The sequence below is a fragment of the Chaetura pelagica genome, unplaced genomic scaffold (assembly GCF_000747805.2).
Source record: "Chaetura pelagica isolate M959 unplaced genomic scaffold, ChaPel_1.0 scaffold79, whole genome shotgun sequence".
Taxonomy (NCBI): domain Eukaryota; kingdom Metazoa; phylum Chordata; class Aves; order Apodiformes; family Apodidae; genus Chaetura; species Chaetura pelagica.
The window spans coordinates 4951286-4974208 of record NW_009969339.1 but is presented as its reverse complement, the minus strand read 5'-3'; the positions used below and the strand labels follow the sequence as shown (position 1 = coordinate 4974208).

General features: G+C 37.5%; 1 protein-coding gene across 1 annotated transcript in view; it reads left to right on the top strand.

Moving 5' to 3' along the window:
• The window catches only part of MYBPC1 (myosin binding protein C, slow type), a 76356-nt gene that overhangs the window by 51159 nt on the left and 2274 nt on the right, over positions 1–22923 (top strand). The window contains exons 15-29 of the mRNA XM_010005808.1: positions 629–735; positions 1901–2034; positions 3147–3303; positions 3922–4026; positions 4675–4863; positions 5878–6012; positions 9554–9607; positions 10716–10883; positions 11366–11454; positions 12671–12866; positions 13514–13653; positions 15279–15438; positions 16971–17107; positions 17931–18117; positions 22527–22566. Coding sequence (XP_010004110.1) covers positions 629–735; positions 1901–2034; positions 3147–3303; positions 3922–4026; positions 4675–4863; positions 5878–6012; positions 9554–9607; positions 10716–10883; positions 11366–11454; positions 12671–12866; positions 13514–13653; positions 15279–15438; positions 16971–17107; positions 17931–18117; positions 22527–22537 — 1969 coding nt within the window. The 3' untranslated portion in view covers positions 22538–22566. The remainder of the gene's footprint in view (positions 1–628; positions 736–1900; positions 2035–3146; positions 3304–3921; positions 4027–4674; positions 4864–5877; positions 6013–9553; positions 9608–10715; positions 10884–11365; positions 11455–12670; positions 12867–13513; positions 13654–15278; positions 15439–16970; positions 17108–17930; positions 18118–22526; positions 22567–22923) is intronic.

Here is a 22923-nt window from a genome sequence, read left to right as displayed (position 1 = left end):
AAAGAGTGGTGAGACATTGGAACAGGCTGCCCAGGGAGGTGGTGGAGGCACTGTCCCTGTAGGTGTTCAAAAAAGGGGTAGACATGGTGTTTCAGGAGATGGTTTAGTGATTAGGGTTTGTAGGACTGATGGTTGGACTTGATAATCTCAAAGGTCTTTTCCAACCCTGATGATTCTATGATTCTATTATTTTGTTATTCTGGCAAAGAAATAGTAGATTGGATCCTGTCACAAAAATGGTCTAATAAAAGTCAGAAAAATATCTCCATGGGATCATCTAAAGATTTCTTCTTGAACAACCAAATTATAATCTAATGGCAGTAGCACAGAATCCCTGTGTCAAAGAGATTAAAGTCTGGTTGTTTTCTATTTCTGTAAAAAAAATATGTTAGAATTGGCTACATTTTTTGGTGGTTGTCTCAATAATATTTTGTACAAATCAAACATTATTTCATCAGCTAAAATTCCACTAATCAGCCAGCAAGGATTTTTAGTCAGTAATTTTACACATTTGCAGTTGCAAATTGCACATTTACACAGTTTCTCCGAAACTTCACAGATTTTTCCTTACAGCTTGAAGCAGACTTCAAAAATAATTTACGTTCATTTCCTTTTATTTTTTTTACAGAATCCACAGATTTGTTATAGCAAGTGCTGCTGTTGATGATGAGGGTGAATACATGTTTGTACCAGATGCCTATAATATTAATATTCCATGCAAAGTACATGTTGTGGGTAAGTATATGGTACAATGACTTACATGTAACTTCTTTGTCTCTGAGCTTTGGTAATTAAAAGCCATATGAAATATTCTTGATTACACACAGTTTGCTTCCTCTGAGCAGGCATCTACCAGAGCAAACAAACCTGCTGATTTGTCGAAGTGTTAAGTGAGGTTATCAGAGCACACTTTGCCTGTGCTTGGGAACTGCTCATAGTTTACAAGCCTGAGGAAACTTCAGGGAAGGCTTCTTGATGTTGAATTCCTTAACCTAAACCAATATTAAGAGTTTGTGTAAAACACTTGTTGCTATCCTCTTTTCAGATATACAATATTGTCTTATTTGAAGAATTGGCTCGCTGACATTGCAAAATGTGATTTAGTTTGGTAAAAGAAGATTAGTACATATTTACCTATTCCCTAAATATGTTAAATGACATCTACAGAGCAAAACCTTCCTGGCCAGCTTTTATTTACTCAGTAAAACAGAAGGCTTGTTAATAGCCCCAGTCTTTCAAACAAAAAGAAAACAAGGCATTGACTCCTTCCACAATACCTCACTGGCTTATAAATGATGAAAATTTAAAAAAATGTGTCCTGTAGTTGAAGCTGAAAGAAGTGTTAGAAAAAGCATTGCCAAGACTTCCAGAGAAGGGTATTAGAGGGGCATGCCCACCAATATAACTTCCAATACATTAAAAAAATTGTTGCGTCATCAGTTGGTCTCCATACAGATGGGGGTACAATAAAAGTGATCATTTTATTTTCAGAAAAAGAATTTCAATTCAGAAAACTTTTAAACTGTAACAGTGATGACTGAATCATGGTAAAAGGTGTTGTAGAAAGCCTGCAGTGGAAATTCTCGAGAGCCACTTAGAGGAAATCTCTCTCAGAAATTACCTGAATAAATATTACTTCTGCCTCAAAAAGATAGATTCCTTTCTTTATGGTCCAGCTATTCCAAAATGTCTATGGTGCCATGATTTATTCTTCATCAGACAAATATTTTCTTTAAAAGTTCTTCACAAACATTCTTCCGAACAAAAAATTAGTTGACTAAAAATACCACGAAAATACAAAACATAGACAATGTTTCTCTATGTTGCAGACCTGTGCCAGGTCACTGAACTCATAGAGTGGCAGTCACATGGCAAATCTGGACAATGTCTCCTTTTTCAGATCCTCCTAAACTCCACCTGGATGGTCTTGGGGAAGATAACACTGTGACAGTAGTGGCAGGAAGCAAACTACGACTTGAGATCCCCATCACTGGCGAGCCAACTCCAAAAGTCATGTGGAGTAGAGGGGACAAGGTACATTGTCATTATACACAGTTCTTTGGTTTAACAAGGGGGCTTTTCCTTCAAAAAATAACCTCTGGCCTTGTGAAGACATTGCTTTTAATAGCAGAAAACACAGAGGAGATTAATTTTATCTAAAAACCTCACCTCCCTTAAAAATTAAGTGTAAAATGGATAAATATTCTTTAGTATCTTTTGGGTCTTTTTGAGGAAGACTGAAATTTAACAAAGGAAAAATTATGGTTTTGCTATAAATAAATTGTAAAGGAGAGGGACATCTGAGATGCAGAAGAAAACTAGTGAAAAACTACCAAATGGCTACTTCTTCTGTGCATACTGCTCAAAATAGCTGCCAGGTTTTGACAGGAAGCCATGGTACAATCAGGTTTTGGAAAATTACCAATAAATTTTCATGGAGGGTCAAGTCTCAAATGAAACAACGGGCTGGGCAATTGGTGTCTTGGGTCTGGTGTCTTAACGCAAAACCAAAACTTTAGACGGGTCAATCCCTGGCTGTGTAATACCAAAAAGCCACTTTGACATTTAAATTTTCATGGTGGTATGTGGAAGCTGGAACATGTTATTACTACTGGATTTGTCAGACCTATCTGATCAAATATCTGACCAGTATTTTTCAAATATTAATTGTAGTATCACCGCTGTGGAAATCCAAATAGGCAATTACTCTAGGAGAGCTCTTACTCCAAAGTATGCGCCAGCATTTGAAATCTGATCACTCTGACCTTTAACCTGAAAAAATTAAATTTCAATCTGACCTGGGGGAGAATCCATTACTCTCTTTCCATTAAATTAATGACTGGCAGCATAGACAAAAGCACGTTCTTGTTTGCAGGACAAGTAAGCCTAGTGCTTCTTAATTTGAGATGCAAAGGCTGAACTGAGTACTAAACAATTGCCATATCTTAAAGTTTTTTATTTGTCTTTCTGTTATTTTGCCCTTTTTGTCACCATTAGATGATTGAATTTCTGAGCTTTACTGTGTTTTTTGTTGTGGTTATTTCAGTATTTTTGCCTCAGTATCCTGTGCTTTGGATTTTGATTTTTGAACACTGATTCTCACAGCCAGAAAATGCAATTTTTCCTCTGGTTACTTTGATTTGTAGATGATCACAGACAGTGGAAAAATACGGGCAGAAACATATCCAGACAGCAGCTGTCTGGTCATTGATGCAGCTGAGAGGGATGATTCAGGTCCTTTCAGAATAACATTAAAGAATGAAGCTGGACAGGACACAGCTCTCATCAATATTAAAGTGGTTGGTAAGTCACGTGGAACAGTGCAGACAAGCCTTGTCTTTTATCACAGTCCTTTTTGATAAATGCTCCTTGACGAACCCTACTTTTCTTCACCTCAACAAGAGACTAATTATTTTCCCTCTGTCTGAAGGGTATCTGCTGTAGGTGCTGTCCCCCCTACCTAACAAAATATTGTAGATTCTCCAAAAACTTCCATTTCCCTTTTCGTACCCATTTTCAGATGTGAAATTGAGGTGCAAGGATATGAAGGCCCAGTGTGAAGGACATGGGAGCTCAGCATGGGATTTAAGTAGGAGTTAAGGATCACCCTGCTGTCACCTCATGCTCACAGGAGCCAAACTTGGACAGTTGCCTCAGACTGCCCTTAACACTCTCCATTCTCCATGTGGCTGTGGGCCTTGTCTTACCTCATACTTACCTCATACTCATTCTCCCTTCTTAACCACCTGGCAGGATCCATAAAGACCTTCTTTCTCTCTCTCTCTCCTCATTAGGAACTCCTGTTGCACCTCAAAAACTATTCAGATTTGTTTCTTATTTGACTTCTTTTTATTTCAAACTATGCAAAAAATAAGATTTTAAAATTTATTTATTTATTAATATTTACTTTGTTTAAAACAGATGTCCCTGATCCTCCTCAGGCACCAAACGTAACTGAGGTGGGTGAAGACTGGTGTATTATGACATGGGAACCTCCAGCAAATGATGGTGGATCACCCATCTTAGGTATATAGTGTTTTTTGTAGTGATGCTCTAATACAGACAAAAGAAAAAAAAACCAAACAAATTAAATAGACACCGTAGGATCAGAGTTTAGCCCAGGCCCTGGAAAGCTGCACTCTGAGTATCCAGCTGGAAGAATGTTCTACGCAATCTTCGACTTTACCAGACAGCAGTTTTTCTAATCCTTTGCAATTTGTCATTTTAGATGTTGCCAAATTATCAATCACCCCCATATGAAAGACAACCTCTTATAATAGCAAACTTTGAACAGGTAGCCTGTTTGAATGTTAGCAGGGATTTCAGACTCAATCTGCTGAGTAAATTGTATTATCTTCTAATACATAGGACCAAGTGGAAAGTCTGAGAGGCCAAGAGGCCAGCAGAACCAGGACCTTTTCACTCTGAACTAAGTACAGCACTGCTGAAAGCAAAAGTCCAGAAAAAGCTCATGCTTGGCCACAAAGGCCAAATAGGTGACTATCAGATAGCTTGCAATAGGAAAAAATGTAACAATAACCCTTAAACCACTCTGAGGCTAGAAAAAGATATTGAAGAGTATCCAGGAAAAATGCCATTGGCCAATGAGAAAAAAAAAGACCCCTCACTATTGAGCTTAATGTCACTACTTACTATAATATCTTTGATCAATAGGATATTTCATTGAAAGGAAAAAGAAGCAAAGCTCCAGGTGGATGAGGTTGAATTTTGAACTGTGTAAAGAAACAACTTTTGAGCCGAAGAAGATGATTGAGGGTGTTGCTTATGAGGTCCGTGTATTTGCTGTTAATGCAATAGGCATTTCCAAGCCAAGTATGCCTTCCAAGTCCTTTGTTCCTTTAGGTAAGTAAACAAGGGCATAGAGATAGGTGGGCATCTAGAAAATGACCCTTTATATATTATTACAGTCATCTAATTACATGACTGTAGTTCTTGTTACACTTGCGTTGCTCAGGAATTGTCTTTATTTAGTGCTACATAAACTATATGTCTATCCCTGAAGGATAGATAGCTTTTTATAAATTAGAAGCAAGAACATATAGACAGAAAAAGGTACACCACAATTAAACAGTGACATGCTATAAGTGAACCTCTTAGACTATGGTCTATATACTTTAAGGACCAGAATAAATAGTTCCATGGTTTTGTACATCATAGATGTGTCCTGAGTCAACAGAGTTGAACTACTGGCAGTTTGCATAATTGTCAGACATGATGGGTTATAGTCTTGGTTGGTTCTTGCAGAAAGGGATCACATATTTTCAATATCTTTTTGCAGGCAATCCACATTAGGTTAGGTCATATTTTACACCATTCTTCATGTCCTCTTCCTGTTTCATATTAATGTAACAGCTAGAGGGCCTTCTCATCCACTTAGTGACAGACTAATTTGGTGGCCTTTTCATATAAAGAAACAGATTTTTCAAGCTATTGTGACAATCCTGTAAAAAAAAAGGTAGGCCAGCAAGGGTTCCCACCTTTCTCAGTGGCAGCCCAGTGATGAAGAGGAAGAAGAATGGGTTGGTATTGCTGCAGAGTTCTTTCCTCTTGCCAGAATATACCTAATGTTGCAGAATATGCTACTCACAGCTTTTCTACTCTGCCTTCCCTGTGCCTTTCTCATTTCTCAGCAGGAGGAATTTAACTCTGAGTTAGGCTGTGACCAGATACGGGATTGAGTCACTTTCTTCTCCTAATTTGGTCCTAATTGGGAAAGGGAGGGATGATTGGAAATTCCTGGTAGGTGGGATTTAGCCTATCACCTATGATGCTAAATTAGAGGAATATATGTGATAAGTTTAAACCTTGAATTGAAACTCAGTTGTCTGCCTTCTCCCTGTTGCCTGCTTGCTTCAGCCGTGACCAGTCCACCAACTATGCTGGCAGTGGATAGTGTGACTGATACTTCAGTGACGATGAAATGGAGGCCACCAGACCACATTGGAGCAGCAGGGTTAGATGGCTATGTTATAGAGTACTGCTTTGAAGGAAGTAAGTGACAACAACTCTGGTATGTTGCTCATAGTGAAAGTAGGTGAGACTTTTCCCATTTTTTTCTCTACAGATATCAGTTTCTCTCACTTGAAGGCAGAGACTAATCAGTCAGAAAACCTCTAGCAGAAGGGTATTGTTCAGACTTCCTTGGTTTGTATTCCAGATCCCACCCACTGATTGTAGTTCAAGCCATCTTATATTTGATCTGAAATCCAAACCAAAAGCCACATAACCTGTTGTAGTGTACCAAGTACCCTGTTAATCACTATCTTCTTTTTTGACCTAAATGAAGAGTTGATGCAGTAAAGAGTAGATGGATGGATGGATGGACGGATGGATGGATGGATGAACAGAAAACAAATGGCTGTAACTGTGGTCTGAAACGTGCAGGCTGGCTGGGTTTTAGGGACAGGATGTCCTCAGTGTGGTTATCACTATCTTGATATATTACTAATAGGCTATTTCAAGTGCCAGTTCCCAACACTGAGGACAGACAGGCTCTCCAATAGCTGGCTGCAGTTATCTAGGCATGCAAAGTTCATGTCTGTATATGGAATTTCTACAGAGTTTCAGTGTAGCTAGATATAGGATCTTTAATGATGTCCATCTAAGACATAAATCTATGCGGAACTGAAGAAGAAAGATGAAGACAAAAGAGACTGAGTAAACTTAGAAGAGTAAAATAACTAGGAATATGGAAATATAATGTATATTTTACAACTAAGCATCTTTGGTGATCAAATGGCAGAAATGTAGTATTTTCCAGCACATTTTTCTTCTTATTTGACATCAAATGATGTCTATTTTTGAAAAGTATAATCTACCAACTCCTGGGTAAGTATCAGATAGCCTGGAGTGGTATGTGATATACTCAGACTCTGTGGGCAAATACCAATCAGTGGAACTCCAGCAATGTTGCATGCTTGGATGAATGGGACATAGCTATCTTCAGCTCCACTAGCTGCTGTAAATCTAGTGATGAGTTGGACACCTTTTTTCATAAAGGCATTTATTTCAATGAAGGCTTTTCATGAATGCAATCCACAGCCTGGAGACAAAAGGCAGAAGACAGAACTTGTCGTTCACATTGTCACGTGTTTCAGATTCAGACAATCCAGGAAAACAGTAGCTCACTAAAGTGGTCAGATACCACAGGAGAAGAGAGCCCTCAGTTCTCACCCAGGTGAGTGGGAGAGGGAATGCACAAGAACCACTGGATTTTCCCAGGAGCACTCAGCATCTTGTAATATTGAGCTGAGTATCTACAAGGAGCAGGAACAGACTAAGAAGGTCAGAGGTCTGGAGAAGATTACCTGAAAGCAGACACAGCTGGAATGGTAGGAAGGGTTTTCCTTCTATATTGGGATGGAGCTGTGGAAACAGCTTGGAAGGAGTAAGCATGCAGTCTTACATAAAGATGAAGCATTCCTGTAATGTTTCCATTGCACAGGCAAGATATGTGAGGATATAAAGGGGACTGTTAATGTAAGTGCTTCAGTGTATGCTGTACGTTAGGTTTTGTTGAGAATTGGTAGGATGGCAAGGGAAAATTTGAAAGTGTTGGCAACATGTCACGGTATTGGTGTTTGTATACATCACTGTAAAGTAACCCCTTGACATTACAGTATCTGATTTCCAAATTAGGTGACAAGAGAGGATAAGAAATATATATATACACTAATGCAAACTATGGTTTTCAGAGGAATCTTTCAAATCTATCTTTTAAGGACTATTAGAGATCATTGAATACCTGTTGAATGGAACAAATTCTTTACCTTTTTTTTTTTTTTTTCCCAGATAGGTTTAAACCATATGAAGATACAACAAAATGGCAGACAATTCTGTCATTTTATAGTTACCCACCTCTGTTAAAATACAATGGGTGAAATGTATTTTACATAGCTTTCCAAGTGTTTATGTATATCTATATGTGCCTTCTATATATGCATATACAACTATATATACACAATTGACATTATTTATGTATATATGTTATGAAAATTATTAGGAAGAAGCAAGCTCACAAGAAAATGACAATTAAACATTAATGTTATTTGAATATACATTATTTTCTCTATGTACAGTCCTTCTTCCTTGCTATATCTCAGCACCTCCTTTTCTCAGTCATTTCAGTGCCTGTTCTGCCTCAAACTAATTTCTTCTATATTATTTAATAACTCTTTCATTTCAAGGTACATTTTATGACTGTCTTTATTCATTCTGTTCTTCTTTTCTTTTAGTTACCTGTTTGTAAACTCATTTGTCTTTACCTTCTCCATTCTTTCATTGTTGTCACTGAAGTAGTTTTAAAGAGGGCATTTCTGAGACTTCCTTATCACAGCAATCATTAGGAGAAATCACAATGTGGAAACAGGAAAATTTAAAAAACCAACATAATTATAATTTAGAAGAAACACATACATGAGCATTAGCTGGGGTTTATGAAAACTGGTATTTGCCTTCAGTCTGAACCTCATAATTTGATCAACATGCTGGATTCTTGGACTTCTTCAACTATAGTAACACACTTGACTGCTCACTCTGCATATTATTGAGCTGGAGTCTCATCATGAGTATCTGGATCCAGCCTTGCATAAGTGTGAATAACATGAATATAGGACTCCCCTTCTCAGGGCTAATTTATAACATCCAACTTGAACCTCTTGCCATGGCGATGTGGAACAGGCCAAACCTTGTTGACACTGGAGAAGTCAACTCCTAGTAATATATGCTGCCAACTGGTTCTTGTTTGACATTTCAAGAGTAGTCTGATGAGTTTGGCCCTAGTTTTCCCCAGGACACTATGTTTATCTGCCTTTAAAGAGCCATTGTATCTGCATATGATCTGTTTTTATAGACTTTGGAGGGTCTCTGTTGGCTGAGATCTATGTCAATGTTCTCATCCAGGACTAGATAGTAGAACAGTATTTTTACTATCCATGAAAATAGCCAAGTATAGTTTTCCAGGAAATCCAGGGTAGTCATAGCTTTGTCTAGGCAATAAAGCTTTAGTGTTTGGCCTTCTTTAATTTTTTTTCTGTGTTACCTTTAGTTAAATGTGTTCTATTTCTCTGTTTTTCCAAGTTTTTTTCCAAGATTTCTATTTTTCTGTCTCTCTTACTCAGAATTCTTCTCTGAATTTCTTCTCTTTTCTATGATGTGTTTTCTTCTCTTTCTACACTTTCCCCCATCATAATTTTGTTTCATTTCTGTCTCTTCCAAATACTCCTTTTGTCTCTTTCTTTTCATCTTTCCAGGGCTGTGATCAAGCCCAAAGAAAAAAAACCAACTTTATCTGCTCCTCTTCCTTTATCCTCTTCTTTCCTGTGAGCATCATGCATAACTGTTCTTTGATCTAGATGCCCTCTTCTCACCTCTTTCCACCCTGCAGTCTTCCTAAATACAGGTCCTCTAAATCTTAAAGTCCAGCATCTATCTTTGCGTACATACTAACAGGAATTTCTAACTACTGACAAAATGCTCCATCTTTGTGAAAGTGAGTTGTCTCTGATTAATTTTAAAGATGGATTCTCACAAGGTATATCGGCAGATCAGTCTGAGGAATCGATGGAGCCACCTTTTAACGTGGAAGGTACAGTATTCAACAAAGGATATACATCTTCTTTAACGAAAGAAGAACTCTCTTCATAAAAAATACATTTCTGAGAGTGTATTTTAGGGGCAACAGTCTACGGAATTTGCTGTAGTCTGTGGATAAGGGGAGGGGGAGGTGTTTGGGAAACAGTCATTGATTGCAATCCTCTTCTGATAGAAGCTGAAAGAAGCAACTTGAAGGAGAACTTAATGCCTAAAAGTAAGAATCACAGTTATGAAAATGTACCACACTACTGCGTGCTAAGTCTGCTGGGCTCTCTAGCTTATACTAGTTCTCTTGTCTTCTGTGCCAGTCTTCTAATGCCATCTTTATATGCTGCGGAAGTAATTGCTACTGACTTACTACTGCATAAATCTGACTTCCAAAAGTCAAGGTGCCAGCAGTGTTAAAGTGATCTTTTTAGAGGACAGGGTGGTAAATCAAGTATCATTTGTACATTAAACTTTTCTGAAAGACTATACTGTTTCCATCACTCTATGGATTACATGCGGCGGCCTAGGGGTAGGATGAAAAAAAAATTAAGAATGCTGTAATTATGTGAATAATTCTGACACAGCCTTTTTTAAAGGTACTGGGAGAGATAGCATTTCATTGCAATTTGCAAATATACTGTGTTTCTCTCATCCCTGCGGTCTCACTGGTGTTTTCAAGGGTACTCTGGTCTAATTTTGATCTTATTGAAATACATTTTTAAAAGCATTTATTGTCAAGGAAGCTGTTAAAGCAATGATGAGTGCTTTTGGAAATACACCCTATGTTCCCCTTGTTTTCTGTCTGCTGAATTTAAAGACTAATCCATTTTCTCTCTGAAAATTAAATAATTAACACTTCCTAAAAACATTTATTTCTCTAAATATAAGCATATAATTGGCAGAAATCCTCAAAGGTTTTAAATATTTTTGCTACATATTATAAAAGTGAATCAATACCATCTTCAAGCATAATTATAAAAAATAAATAGAGATATTAATCAGAATATAATTAATCTATTACCATTTGGTAATTCTCCTCATCCCTGCAGTGGATGTATTTGTAATTCTCTATTCTTTCCATTCGTCCTTCCACCCTCTTTTCCCTAAACCAGCTGATGAATGGATCGTGGCTAACCCAGAGCTGACAGACAAGACGAAGTTTACTATCAATGGCCTGCCAACTGGCTCGAAAATCCTTGTGAGAGTAAAAGCTGTGAATGCTGCTGGGGAAAGTGAGCCCAGGTACCACCCACAGCCCATTTTAGTCAAGGAAGTGATAGGTAAGATCTTCCTACCTACACTCACCCACAAATGCACGTTGCTTCCATACTTAGTTTGTTTTTTTTAAAGGTAACACTTACTTGTTGCTGGAAACTGATGATACAGCCTTATAAAGCCATTGTGAAGTGGCCAGAAATCATAAAACTCTCTTTTAAAATATTCATAATTATTTTTATTTTTTTAGCCCTTACTGCTCAGCCTTTCAAGTCTTTTTCTTTCTGCAGAACTTGGCCTTGATGTTGCCTCTTTTGAGTTGCACTAAGTTTCTCACCTATTCCTACCATTATAACATATGGTGTTACAAAACCTGACGGAGTAGCAAATGTAACACTGCGGCACCAAGAAAATTAAGATACTTCATTCGTTAGTCACTTTTGGGAATTGTAGACCACAGAGTCTCCACTTTGTACTGATGCCCACCAGAACTCACTCAGTTAGAAAAGGAAAGAAATGTCAAACACAAACTTTTGGCTTTTTACAGAACCTCCAAAGATTCGTCTACCAAGACACTTAAAACAGACCTATACTCGAAGAGTTGGAGAAACTGTGAATCTCGTTATTCCTTTCCAGGTAAGAACTAAAACCACTGACAGGAAAATACACAGGTGCTTAGAAGCTTTTGCTTTGACATCTCAAAGAAATAATGTTAAGCCAGTTAATGAACTGGATAGTTAGCTCAGACAGACTGATTGGTCATCTGTCATCCAATGGACACTTATAAATACTCCTGATAGACATTACATACGAGATAATTGCTAGTACAATGCAAAATGGTTATACAGGCTGTAGTTAAATATGATATGAAGAGTCAGACTGTAGCATTCTTGTCTTGAGAAAGGAAAAGGGAGGGGAAGAGCAGGCAGAGTTTCACTGTCTCCTACAGAAACCTCAACTTTTATATCCTTGCGATGACCACAGTCGTGTAAATCTTTCAAGAATGATAGAATGACAGGTTGGAAGGGACCTCAAGGATCATCTGGTCCAACCTTTCTAGGTAAGAATGTGGTTTAGATGAGATGGTCCAGCACCCTCTCAGTCTGAGTCTTAAAAGTGTCCAGTGTTGGGGAATCCACCATTAATAACTCTTTCAAGGATATAGCCCATGGTTTCTCACAGCATTGTGTTAACTTTCATTCCCTTACCTTTTGCAACTGCAATCGCCTCTCTATCCTCAGGGTCCTTGATCTTCTGAATACAAGAATTAATACAGAACTCATTATTTTATGTCTGCACACCTGACAACACTGGTGGGCATGATCCTCTACAAGGCTGAAAAAAGCCTAATAAAATCTTAATCAGCAAGATACACTGCTCTTGAGAAATTAAGGGAATATTCTATGGCTATTCTCTAAAATAAGACATTCAAAAAGGTGAGAGATTACTCTTTTCAGAGAGCATCTGCAAATTGTTTGCCTCTGGAAAGCAAATCCCATGGTAAAGGAGGTGGAATTCACTCTGATTTAAGTACTTATTGAGCACTAACAGGCCCATAAAAACAGCACACAAAATATGTTAATCCAGCCTACCTAACAAATATTGCAGCAGCTTTTGCAATGAAATAAAAGAGTCTGGGACCCCTGTGGGATTAGAGAATGTAGGCACTTCCATAGGCCAAATATTTTGTGCTACACTTTCTGTTTCATTTTTTTTTCTTTTTTCTCCCCCTTTTTTTGGTAAAATTGTCAAATTTAGCCCGAAAGTTATTTAGCCATAATTTGCAAATATTTTCATTCTCCTAGATTTCTCTCCCAAAATCATGTACAACTTGTTTCCTGACTTTTTACAGGGAAAACCAAGGGCAAAAGTGTCATGGGAGAAGAATGGTTCTCCAATTGACAAGAACCAAATCAACATCCGCAGCACTGAAAACGACACGATCATCTTCATCCGAAAGGCAGAAAGGAGCCACTCGGGGGAATATAACATGAAAGTGGAAGTAGAGAACTTGGAGGACAAAGCTGTGATAGATATTCAGATTGTTGGTATGTTTTGAGAAACAGAAATAAATGCATGCCAGAGAAGCAGGTTTCCAAGCAGCCTTTCCAAGCTGATAGGAAAGCAGAGGAATCCCAAAGAGCACCGTTCTTGACAGTGATAACTCTCCATGTCCAATTACTTGGCTACAGATTTGTAGTCTCTAAGAAAACCTCCCTACACAAAGGCAGGTGCTTGTTGGAATGTCAGTCTTTTTTTTTTTTTTTCACTGTTATATTTTTCATATTCTTGTCTATCCAGGATGCAAGCCTGGTATCCATAGCCAGAAATGGTAGTAAATTCATAGCAACTTTGTCACAAGTGTAATGTGCAAGAAATCCTAAATGTTGGAAGTCCATGGAAGTAGGAAAGACAGACAAGAAAACACATTCACTTTTCATTTTTACCAATCTATTTCTTTACAAAATAGGCAAACTGGTAGTACAGCCTTTACAATGATTATCCAACTTCATATTTTAGAAACATACCTTCAGCTGGTTTTGACTTCCAAAATATCATGTCCTTATGCAATTAAAGAGTACATGCATTAGAGAGAGAAATAAAACTAAGTGGAAGATATCTGTGGAAAAGAAAGAGAGAGAGAGAGAGTGAAAGCAAACAATGGGAGATGTCAGCTACCATATTTTCATTACAGATCGCCCAGGACCCCCAGAAGTTGTAACTATTGAGGACGTCTGGGGAGACAATGTAAATTTATCATGGAAGCCACCAAAAGATGATGGCAATGCTGCCATTACTGGGTACACTATTCAAAAAGCAGATAAGAAGAGTATGGTAAGTAAAAAGGAGATGTTTAAAAGGCTGATGTACTCATAAACTGTTTCTTTCAAAAATGAAAACCTTTACATACTTAAATTAATATAGGTGGACAAAGCATTTATTTGTCAGTGCTCAGAAAATCTGCAAAGTATCTCTAAAATTATGAAATTCTCTTGTTCACTGTATCCAAAACCTAAAAATGGAAATATTTTCAGATGATGTCAAAGTGGAGGGGTAAAGGGTAAAGGACAGATGGATTTGTGGGAAGTAATTCTGCTTTTTTCCTTTGTCTGAATAGAGAAAATAAAACTCAAAAATATTAATTCTTAATTCAATAGGTTGCTACTAAAATGAAAGTTTAATGCTGTTATTTTTAAACCTGTGATGTCACATTGTGTAAGTCATTGACACTCCTTACTACCCATGGCAAAATGGTACACATATAACTCATAAAATGCTTTGAGATTCACAGATGAAAAGTGCAATATAGAGATGTCTATTATCTTCATTAAACTGACAAGAATTTTACATTTCCTTAAAAGACAGTGGCTGGATTCTTACATTTAACCTTTCATGCAAATTTAAACACTGGAAATCTAGGACAGTGTTTTGAGAGTTGCCTCATCAAAAGGAATCTTTATGCTGTGTGTGCCCCCGCCCCACTTCAGATAGATGGTGTCAATACAGAGACCAGAATAATGATGCCCCCGTTTCTAAATTACTGTGTCAAGGAAAATGAGACAACAGCAGTGTCTAGAGTCCAGTATGTTATTCAGGTCACAGTATCCCCATATTCTCTGTGGTGTTGAATTTTGCAATTTTGGCACAGACGGTCTTGTACAAAAAACTGTTTTCCCAAAAAGCACTTTGGCGGTTGAAGATGACCAAATATCAATGTAAACTGTGGCACAGGGAACTCAGCACAAGTTCATCTTTAGAAAAGCAAGAGAACTATGTAGGGCAGAGTAAAGAAAATCAAAAAACACTGCTGTCATGATATTGCACTTCATATTAATTGCATTTTTAGCATTAACCTCTTTCATCTCTGTTATTATTGTGTACTGGGATAGAAATCACGTCCTGTTACTGCTGCCAGACTAAAGTGCAAAACCCCACTTCCCCATCCATGCCTGTAGATAGCAGAGGTCCACCTGCATAAAACTGCATTTCTTCTGAGTACTCAACCTGTGAACAGGGGGTAGATTAGTGCATTGGCCTCTTGTGAGTACATGTTACTGGAGACTAGTACATGCTACAACTTTTTTTATCTGCAGCAGCACCTCCTCTGTCAGCAGCATCCACTAGGAATGAAGGAGCTTGCCTTGCCTAACACAATGCAAACTTTGTAATACTGGATTTCCTAAAACAAACTCTCCCAGCTAACAAGAGTGCAGCGGTTCATTAGAGCTCACTTTCCATTTGACCTTCACAGCTCAGCAGTGAGCTCTGTGGCAATCTCATTATCACTCATTTCAGACAGAATAATTAATTATTGCCAGCTTCCCTATTTTAGTATCCCTTAACATTCCCTTAAAAGAAAAATCTTGCTCCCACAAGCTGGATGATTCTTCCTGACAATTAATGGCTGAGAGGTGCAGGGTGCTGAGGGGAAACTTCCTCTCTATGTTTGTGTGTTTCAGGAATGGTTCACAGTCATCGAGCACTACCACCGCACCAGTGCCACCATTAACGAGCTCATCATAGGCAACGAGTACTACTTCCGGGTCTTTGCTGAAAACATGTGTGGCCTCAGCGAGGACGCAACGATGACCAAAGAGAGCGCTTTGATTGCAAAGGATGGTTAGCTAATTATCCATTCCCCATTAAAAGGAAAGGGTTATGTTCAGAGGCTGAAAGGTGATTAGAGGTAAAGGCTGTATCTCTGAAGCATTCAGATGCATTTCTAGCCTGAAGACGAGGTACAAGTAACAGCTAGGACATTCAACATTAGGATTTCTTGTTTTTTCCACAGACTTCATAGTCTTTCTTTTTTTTAATCAAGAGTGAGACATTTTTCCCATGTTCTAACATTTTCTACAATCTTGGAGCTCTGATTCGGGTCACTGCTGGCAGATCTAAGTCGACAGGAGTTGGAAGACGAGTAAAGAAGCTGTTCTGTCAGAAGCAGTGGGTCACTGCCTCCCAGTGGAGACTTGGCATCAGCTCTGTGTGTGCTCCCGTCCATTTCAGGCAGGATCCAACAGATAAATGCAGCTCCTTCTTCAAAACTCTTGTAGGTGGAGCTGGACATACTGTTTCTACAGTCAGAAATCCTGCCATTTCAGAAATTGTCATTTTTATATGGTACTGTAAACTTAAAAAAAACCAAAACAACTGCCCCTATATGGAAGGGAAATTCTATGTACAGGTGATTTAAAGGGAGAAAATCAAACTAGATCACTTTTATTTGAATTAAAGGAAGGAATACATAACTGTCACAATACAGGGGACAGGCAACATGTACAATGCACATTGCCAGGCTGAAGAACTGAAGGATACGGGACCCCACTTCCATTCTTAAAAGGAAAACCACGTGCTTTTTAGAAATGGGATCATGAACAAAAGAATGGCTATAGGCACTGCACTTCATCACTGCTTACTTGCCCATATCATGAGAGCAAGTATCAGGCCTACACTGCAGTGAAGTCCTTATGAGAGCTTGGATCAGGTTTCAGTGAAGAAAAGATGTTTAATGATACCTGTGCTCAGAAATAGATGTCAGTCTGTCCAGCTGTTTAAAATGATAGCTTAGTCTGTGGGTGAAGATGATTTATTGATGGTAGTATCCATTGCAGAGCAGGGATAAAGTGGCAGTGAGAAATTAGATTTAACTACCATGTTTTTCTTGTACAGAAACTACATCTATTCAGGTACCTGTATTGTTAGTGAGTGCACTGTATGAAGCAGAAAGAAAAATGGATTTTCAGATGCAGAGCCAAACTGTAATAAAAAAACCTGTGAAAAGTAATTGACAACACAGTGGTTCTGTGATTCTGTGTGAACAAGGCTTGTCAAGGCAGGCATCCCACAGTACATGTGTCAGGATCTGCCCTGTTTTGGACAAAGACACAGAATAAATGTCTATCAATTTGTATACTGCCTACTCAGGAAACAAAGAGAAGCTTTCAGACATCTATGTGCTGCAGCATGACCATGGGCTATAGTCACTTCAAAGCTCAGTTCCAGCCTTCCTTACAAGTGCAATCACTAGAGTCACATTGGTACCTAAAGCATTGCAGATCAGAACCGGCTCTTTGTAGCTGTTTAAGATGCTCAGGTATTTAGATACACACCAACAATTTTTTAATAAATGTTTCCTTTTCATTTCACAGGTAAAGTCTACAAATACCCAGTTTACGATGATTTTGACTTCAGTGAACGGCCAATGTTTACTCAGCCTCTAGTCAACACATTTGCTGTAGCTGGTTACAATGCTACTTTGAACTGCAGCGTTCGGGGCAACCCCAAGGTACAGGACAGCTCCTAACACTATCAGTTAAGCCATGAAAGAGATTAACCTGCCAATACAAACTGTGATATCATTTTTACTATTTGTCTCACTCACACGCCAGGCTGAAAGCAGAAAGAGTGATGTGGGCTCTACAGAACACAAGAAAGGACCTATTTACCTGTGATATAGGCACATTAATGGTTACTAAATCCACACATAACTCAGTGAAGGGGCAGAACCTCAGAATAAAGGCTGGGCTATACTGGGACCAACAACGACAACAGCTGTATAGTTAATATCTTGGTAAAGGTTGTTACTAAAATAAAGCCATAATTATTCTATAAAAAGCTAATTATGCTTCAAGGAAGCACATTGCAGGAATACTCTGGGGACTATGTTGTGCAATGCATCTTCCAGTTTCTTTTGAGCTGTCTATTTTCTGTTGTGAGAAACTGAATGGACCTAGTAAAAATGAGAAGAGTGTTTAGGAACATGTTTGCTGTTCACTCTTCACATTCACAGTTTCTGATTGTGCACATAATTGTCTGTCAAAAGCTGTTGCTCAGATGTTTGCACATAACTTCTTATATCAGTAACAGTAATTATATTCATTACTTTAGTTATGTGATAGCAGCTGCACCGAAAAAATCATTCTTAAAAACAGATGCATGTTGCAGCCTATGTTTGTGCTTGAGTTCAGAATTACAGTTGCCTTTTTATCTCTATTTTATGTCTTGTATCTTCTCTGGATTATTCAGCATTAACTGAACATCACAAAAAGTGGTAAAACATTTAAGTTCATAAGTTTGTGTATGTGGGCTTTCTTTTGTTTTTACCACAGCCCAAAATAACCTGGCTGAAAAACAAAGTCATAATCATGGATGACCCAAGGTACCGAATGTTCAGCAACCAAGGTGTCTGCACCTTGGAGATCCGCAAGCCCAGTCCCTATGATGGAGGTACTTACACCTGCCGAGCAGTCAATGCACTTGGAGAGGCAGAAGTTGATTGCAAACTGGAAGTAAAAGGTAAGGGGTTTAAAGCATTGCAAATGTCCTTGTTTATCTAAACACCAAAAATGTAGGAATCGAAAGTGTGCAAGGCAGATGCAGAAACAAAGTTCAAACACTTCTTTAAACTTTTCCAGATGAAAAGAGTAACTTGGTTAGGACAAAATAAATTATATTGGTTGCTTTGCTTTCTCTTTGAGGACCAATATGCTGTGCTTATGCTACATTGTCTTTTCCCTCCCTGTACCCATGCTGATTCACATGTGCAGTGACTGCAGGGACTTTTCCACAGCTGACAAAATGCTAGAGTGTGACTCTCAGAACTCTGCCACTTTCCTGAGAAACTCTAGGAAGAATCAGCCATAGAGCTCTCTGGGAAAACATGAAGAAAATAATCTTGGATAAGAGGCAGATCTCTGAAAGAAATAGCAAAGGGAGAAGGACAGAAGAAAGAAAGATCAGTTCAGGGCAGACTTGGTCTGCTTCAAAATTATTTATTAAACAATGTGCTTCCAAGGACGTTTGTTAGCAAAATCATGTCGCAAAAAGCAGTTTTGTTCCCAAGGACACAAGTTAGTAGATAAAAATTGTGGTATTTGCTTTAAGAAAAAATTATTCTAAACTATGGATTTTGAAAATACAAGGAAAGTGCACAAAGTAGGTTAGACTTCTACAACTGAATACGTATCTTTATTTTCCTTAGATAAATTTTATGAAACCTGGGTATTTTAGCATTGACTGGGATATCATGAATAGCAATAGGATTTGCATTGGACTACCCATGAATAATTTCAGGACCATATTTTTCAGAAAATTACTTCCTAGGAAAAGATAGGGTCATATTTAGCTGAACTAACTCACATCAAAGGCTTTTATTTCAACTATGGAATAAGCCAAGTATTTCTGAAAAAAATAATCAGATATTATAAGTAAGGAAAGCTGCCTAAAGCCAGCTGACAGGAAGTGCCTAACTCATTAATTTAGAGGCAATTTAGGCTATCTGAAGATAGCCCTAATTATATTATTTCCATCATGCTAGTCTATAATGAAACCCATAATATTTAATACCTTTATGGATGGTATTGTGTTTATTTTGTGTTTCAGTTTCCATTTTCTGTATTTTCTGATGTATCTTGTCCCACAGTTCAAATCTGCTATGGGAGCATTGCAATTATTTGAAGCCATTGTAACAAATATTTGGTCTATGAAGCTGAACATTTAACTTGATGAAATGAAATGTAATATAACTTGATGTAATGAAAATATGCACAGTATGTTTCTTAATTTTCATTACTTATTTTTAAGATACTGTGTTTAAAAGGTGATGTTCTCATCCTGGAAGTACGACTGTCTTCCTAATCACAAGCAAACTTTCTATTTCATAGCATCACAGAAGACCTCATCACCTGAGAAGGTTGCCTCACCTTTTATTTATATATACTGAAAGGCCAAGTCAGTTTGCTATTTCATTAAGCTTCCTAAGTCCCCAAGCCATAAAGATGCATGGACTTTGCATCATGTCCTGGGGATTGTATTAATCATCCTATCAGCAGCACATCCTGCAGTCTCAGTTCCTCTGGCACCTTATCATGGAGTTGTAGTTGAACATACCTTTCCTACAGCAAGAATGAGGCAGTAAGAATTACTCCCTTTAGACAATATTTAGTTCATCCTTTCCCACTTTTAAACAAAACCTCACACACTGACTGCAAATGGCATAGACATTTCTGGACTCAAAAAGCCTTTTTTCTTCTCAAATAAAGTAATATTTACTTTAAAAGGTCAACTGGAAACAAGGAATACTATGCCACAGACGTCTTGCTCAGAGAAGTACTTTAGTTTTGCATCACACCTGGAAGATGTCCTGAAAGATTCAGGCTGTTAGCATCCCATCTAGGCTATGTGTTGTCTCTCTCTTCTTAGCTATGTGATGGGCTATTTCACTGAGGTAAATCCCACTTCCCAAGTTAATGGTTGGTTTTTGAACTTAATTTCATATCAACTATCACCTAATAGAGTCCCACTCCCTCCCACCAAGCTTGGGATTGTGGTTCTGTCCAATGATTTGGGCTGTGAGTGGTTGCCTTTGCTGAGATTCCTTTCTTCATCCTGGCAGCTCCAGCCATTACTTCAGACTTCTTTTTGAAGACTGCTTAGACTGGTGATTTGTAAGGCTTAGGCACAAGACAGCTGTTGTAAGGGTTCAGTGCTGACGTGCTTAACGTGACTGACAGTTCAACCGATGAATTCAAAGGGAATAGGATTAAGGGAATACAGCAGCTGTAGCTTGGCAAACCAGGGAAGGCTCAGGGTTTGCTATATGATACAGACAAATGTAAATGAGTATTGAACAGCTGGTGCGTAAAAACATCATTACATCTTATTTCACTCTTCTATTGAGTTGCATGTAGAATCAGCATTCACTTAAGTTTCCCTGCCCAGGTGGGCCCTTCGGATGACTGTTCATCACATTGACACAGAGCCAAGGCTCACGGATCTCTGACTCACTGGAAAGGGATGGCAGTGCGTGTGTCTGTTTTCATATGTATAGCTTTAAGCCAGTTCATATTTCATGTTTCATACTCATCTTGCTATGGAAAAAAATGTATGTCTTTTAAGTTTGTTGAGGTAGATCCCTAACTATGACTGTAAATCTTCCATTACAAGCAGTAAGAAGCTGATCCCTTATCAGTGTCACTGAGGTCAATGAAAAGATTGAGATAAAGCACCATGCTTCTTTTATCATAAAATATGTTTTTGGAAGATGTTTATCTTAAGAGTGAAATCAAAGTTGGCGATCACTCTAATAACCTGATGATAGTGAAGCTGCTGTATGAGAATTTAAAAAAAATTTTTTAAACTGTTAAGATGAACTGGAAATAATTTCAAATGCAAATAAACATCACTATAAATATTCTAATTCTGCAGTGATATATGATGGAGTAATTAACCCAGGAGAACCATTCTTCTTGGCGGGGGATAATCAGGTTTATAATAAGCATACCCCTCTGGACATTCCATTTCATTCCCTTCCTTTCTTACCACATGCAAATGCATTTTCTGCATGCAAAGTGTGTATTTATTTGGTTTTTTTTAGATTAAACTAGCTAGCGTCTCATGGCATACAATGTCTATGTCACATGAGCAAAGAAGGCCAAATTAATCAAGAATATGGGTATTTAACATCAGAGTTACAAATATTTTAGACATATTTCTGCTATGCCACTGGGCATAGAACTACCTGTACCTATAAAAAATGTATTTAGTAACTGTAACTAGCTTTGACCAGAACACATAGGCCTTTGTAGGAGATAGAAATTTGCATCTCAAAGTAGAGCTCTCAGTTTATAAAATTATTGAAAAAACAGAAGTATCATAAAGTCATTTGCTGTGCTTAAAAGGTATTTTTTATTACAGATTAATCTTTAGTTACTAGTTAGAGCTCAGAATGATACTCCATACAGGTTCTTAACCTACAGAATCTAAGGATGAAATCTTGATACAACTGAAAGCAGTGAAAAAGTTTTTACTTACAAGTGTATAATCTTAATTCATTTCCACAGTGCTTTATTCTATAAAGTCAGGTACAGTGGGGTTCAGAGAATTTGGCCCTTACTATAGAAATGTGTTTGCCTGTAAACTTGTCCAAATCGAGAATACTGACAGTGCAGTTTTAAAATGACGGAGATGCACAGAAACCACTCTGCAGTATATTACACATCCAAATTTACTATTTTAAACCTAAAATATCTTACAAAATCAGGCTAGATAATGTTCCTGTAGTTTTTGAAGTATTGAGGTATTTTTCTTAAAAGGCTACAACAAGTAGGAAGTTGAGTGCTTTTGTATACATACACATGCAAAGGTAAGGATTCCTATAGGGCAAATAGCATGCTTTAAGTAATGTAAATGTGGATATGGGACAAAGTACATACTTTAGTGTACAGGTATAAAATTAGTCTGTACTTGATTATTTTGCCTTATGAAGTTTCAACATATATACATATATGCTTCAGTGTTATACGTGTGTGCTTTTTTCCTTGGTGGAAAAAACATATATATATATATACACACACACACACACACACATATATATATATATATGTTTGTTTCTTTGGAGCTATGTTTGGAAACTATTATAAAAATATTGATTGCATAATTTGGTTCCAATCTATACTTTAGACTAATTACAGGATTCATAGTTACTTGTACATATTAATATAGCTTTTACATATTAATGATAATTTTGAAGTTAAACTGGATCCCTACCTTTTACTCTTCATGTGCTTCTGTTCCCAAATATTTTACATGACTAAGGATTAAAACATCGTGTTGACATAATTGTAAAAGTAATTTCGGCTCAACATTTTCTCTCTACTTTTGTGTTTGTGATTAAACTGTTACTTCTCTTTCTCTCTCTCCCTTAGTTACACAGTAAGGATTTTTGAATGTATAGTGTCATCTAAGGTAAGCTTTCATATGGTTCTTGCATATGAAGCTTATGTCTGTTTACACGTCATACAATGTCTGCCTAGTATGGCATGATTTTCATTATTTCACTTAATGAAAATGGTTTCTAAAATGAGTAGCTTAAAAGTTTTAATGCATATAAGTACATATTTTTAATAATAATTGCTTGTTATGTTAATTCCTCTTAGTAGTACATCCCAATACCCTTTAATAGTGCATGAGTTAGCACAATTAATTTGCATGAATAAAATGCAAGAAATAAAAGAGAATTTTGCATTTACACTCAGTTATTTTCATATAGAAATATACCTCTACATAAATTGAAATATTTATTCCGCAGTTAATTTCATCTAA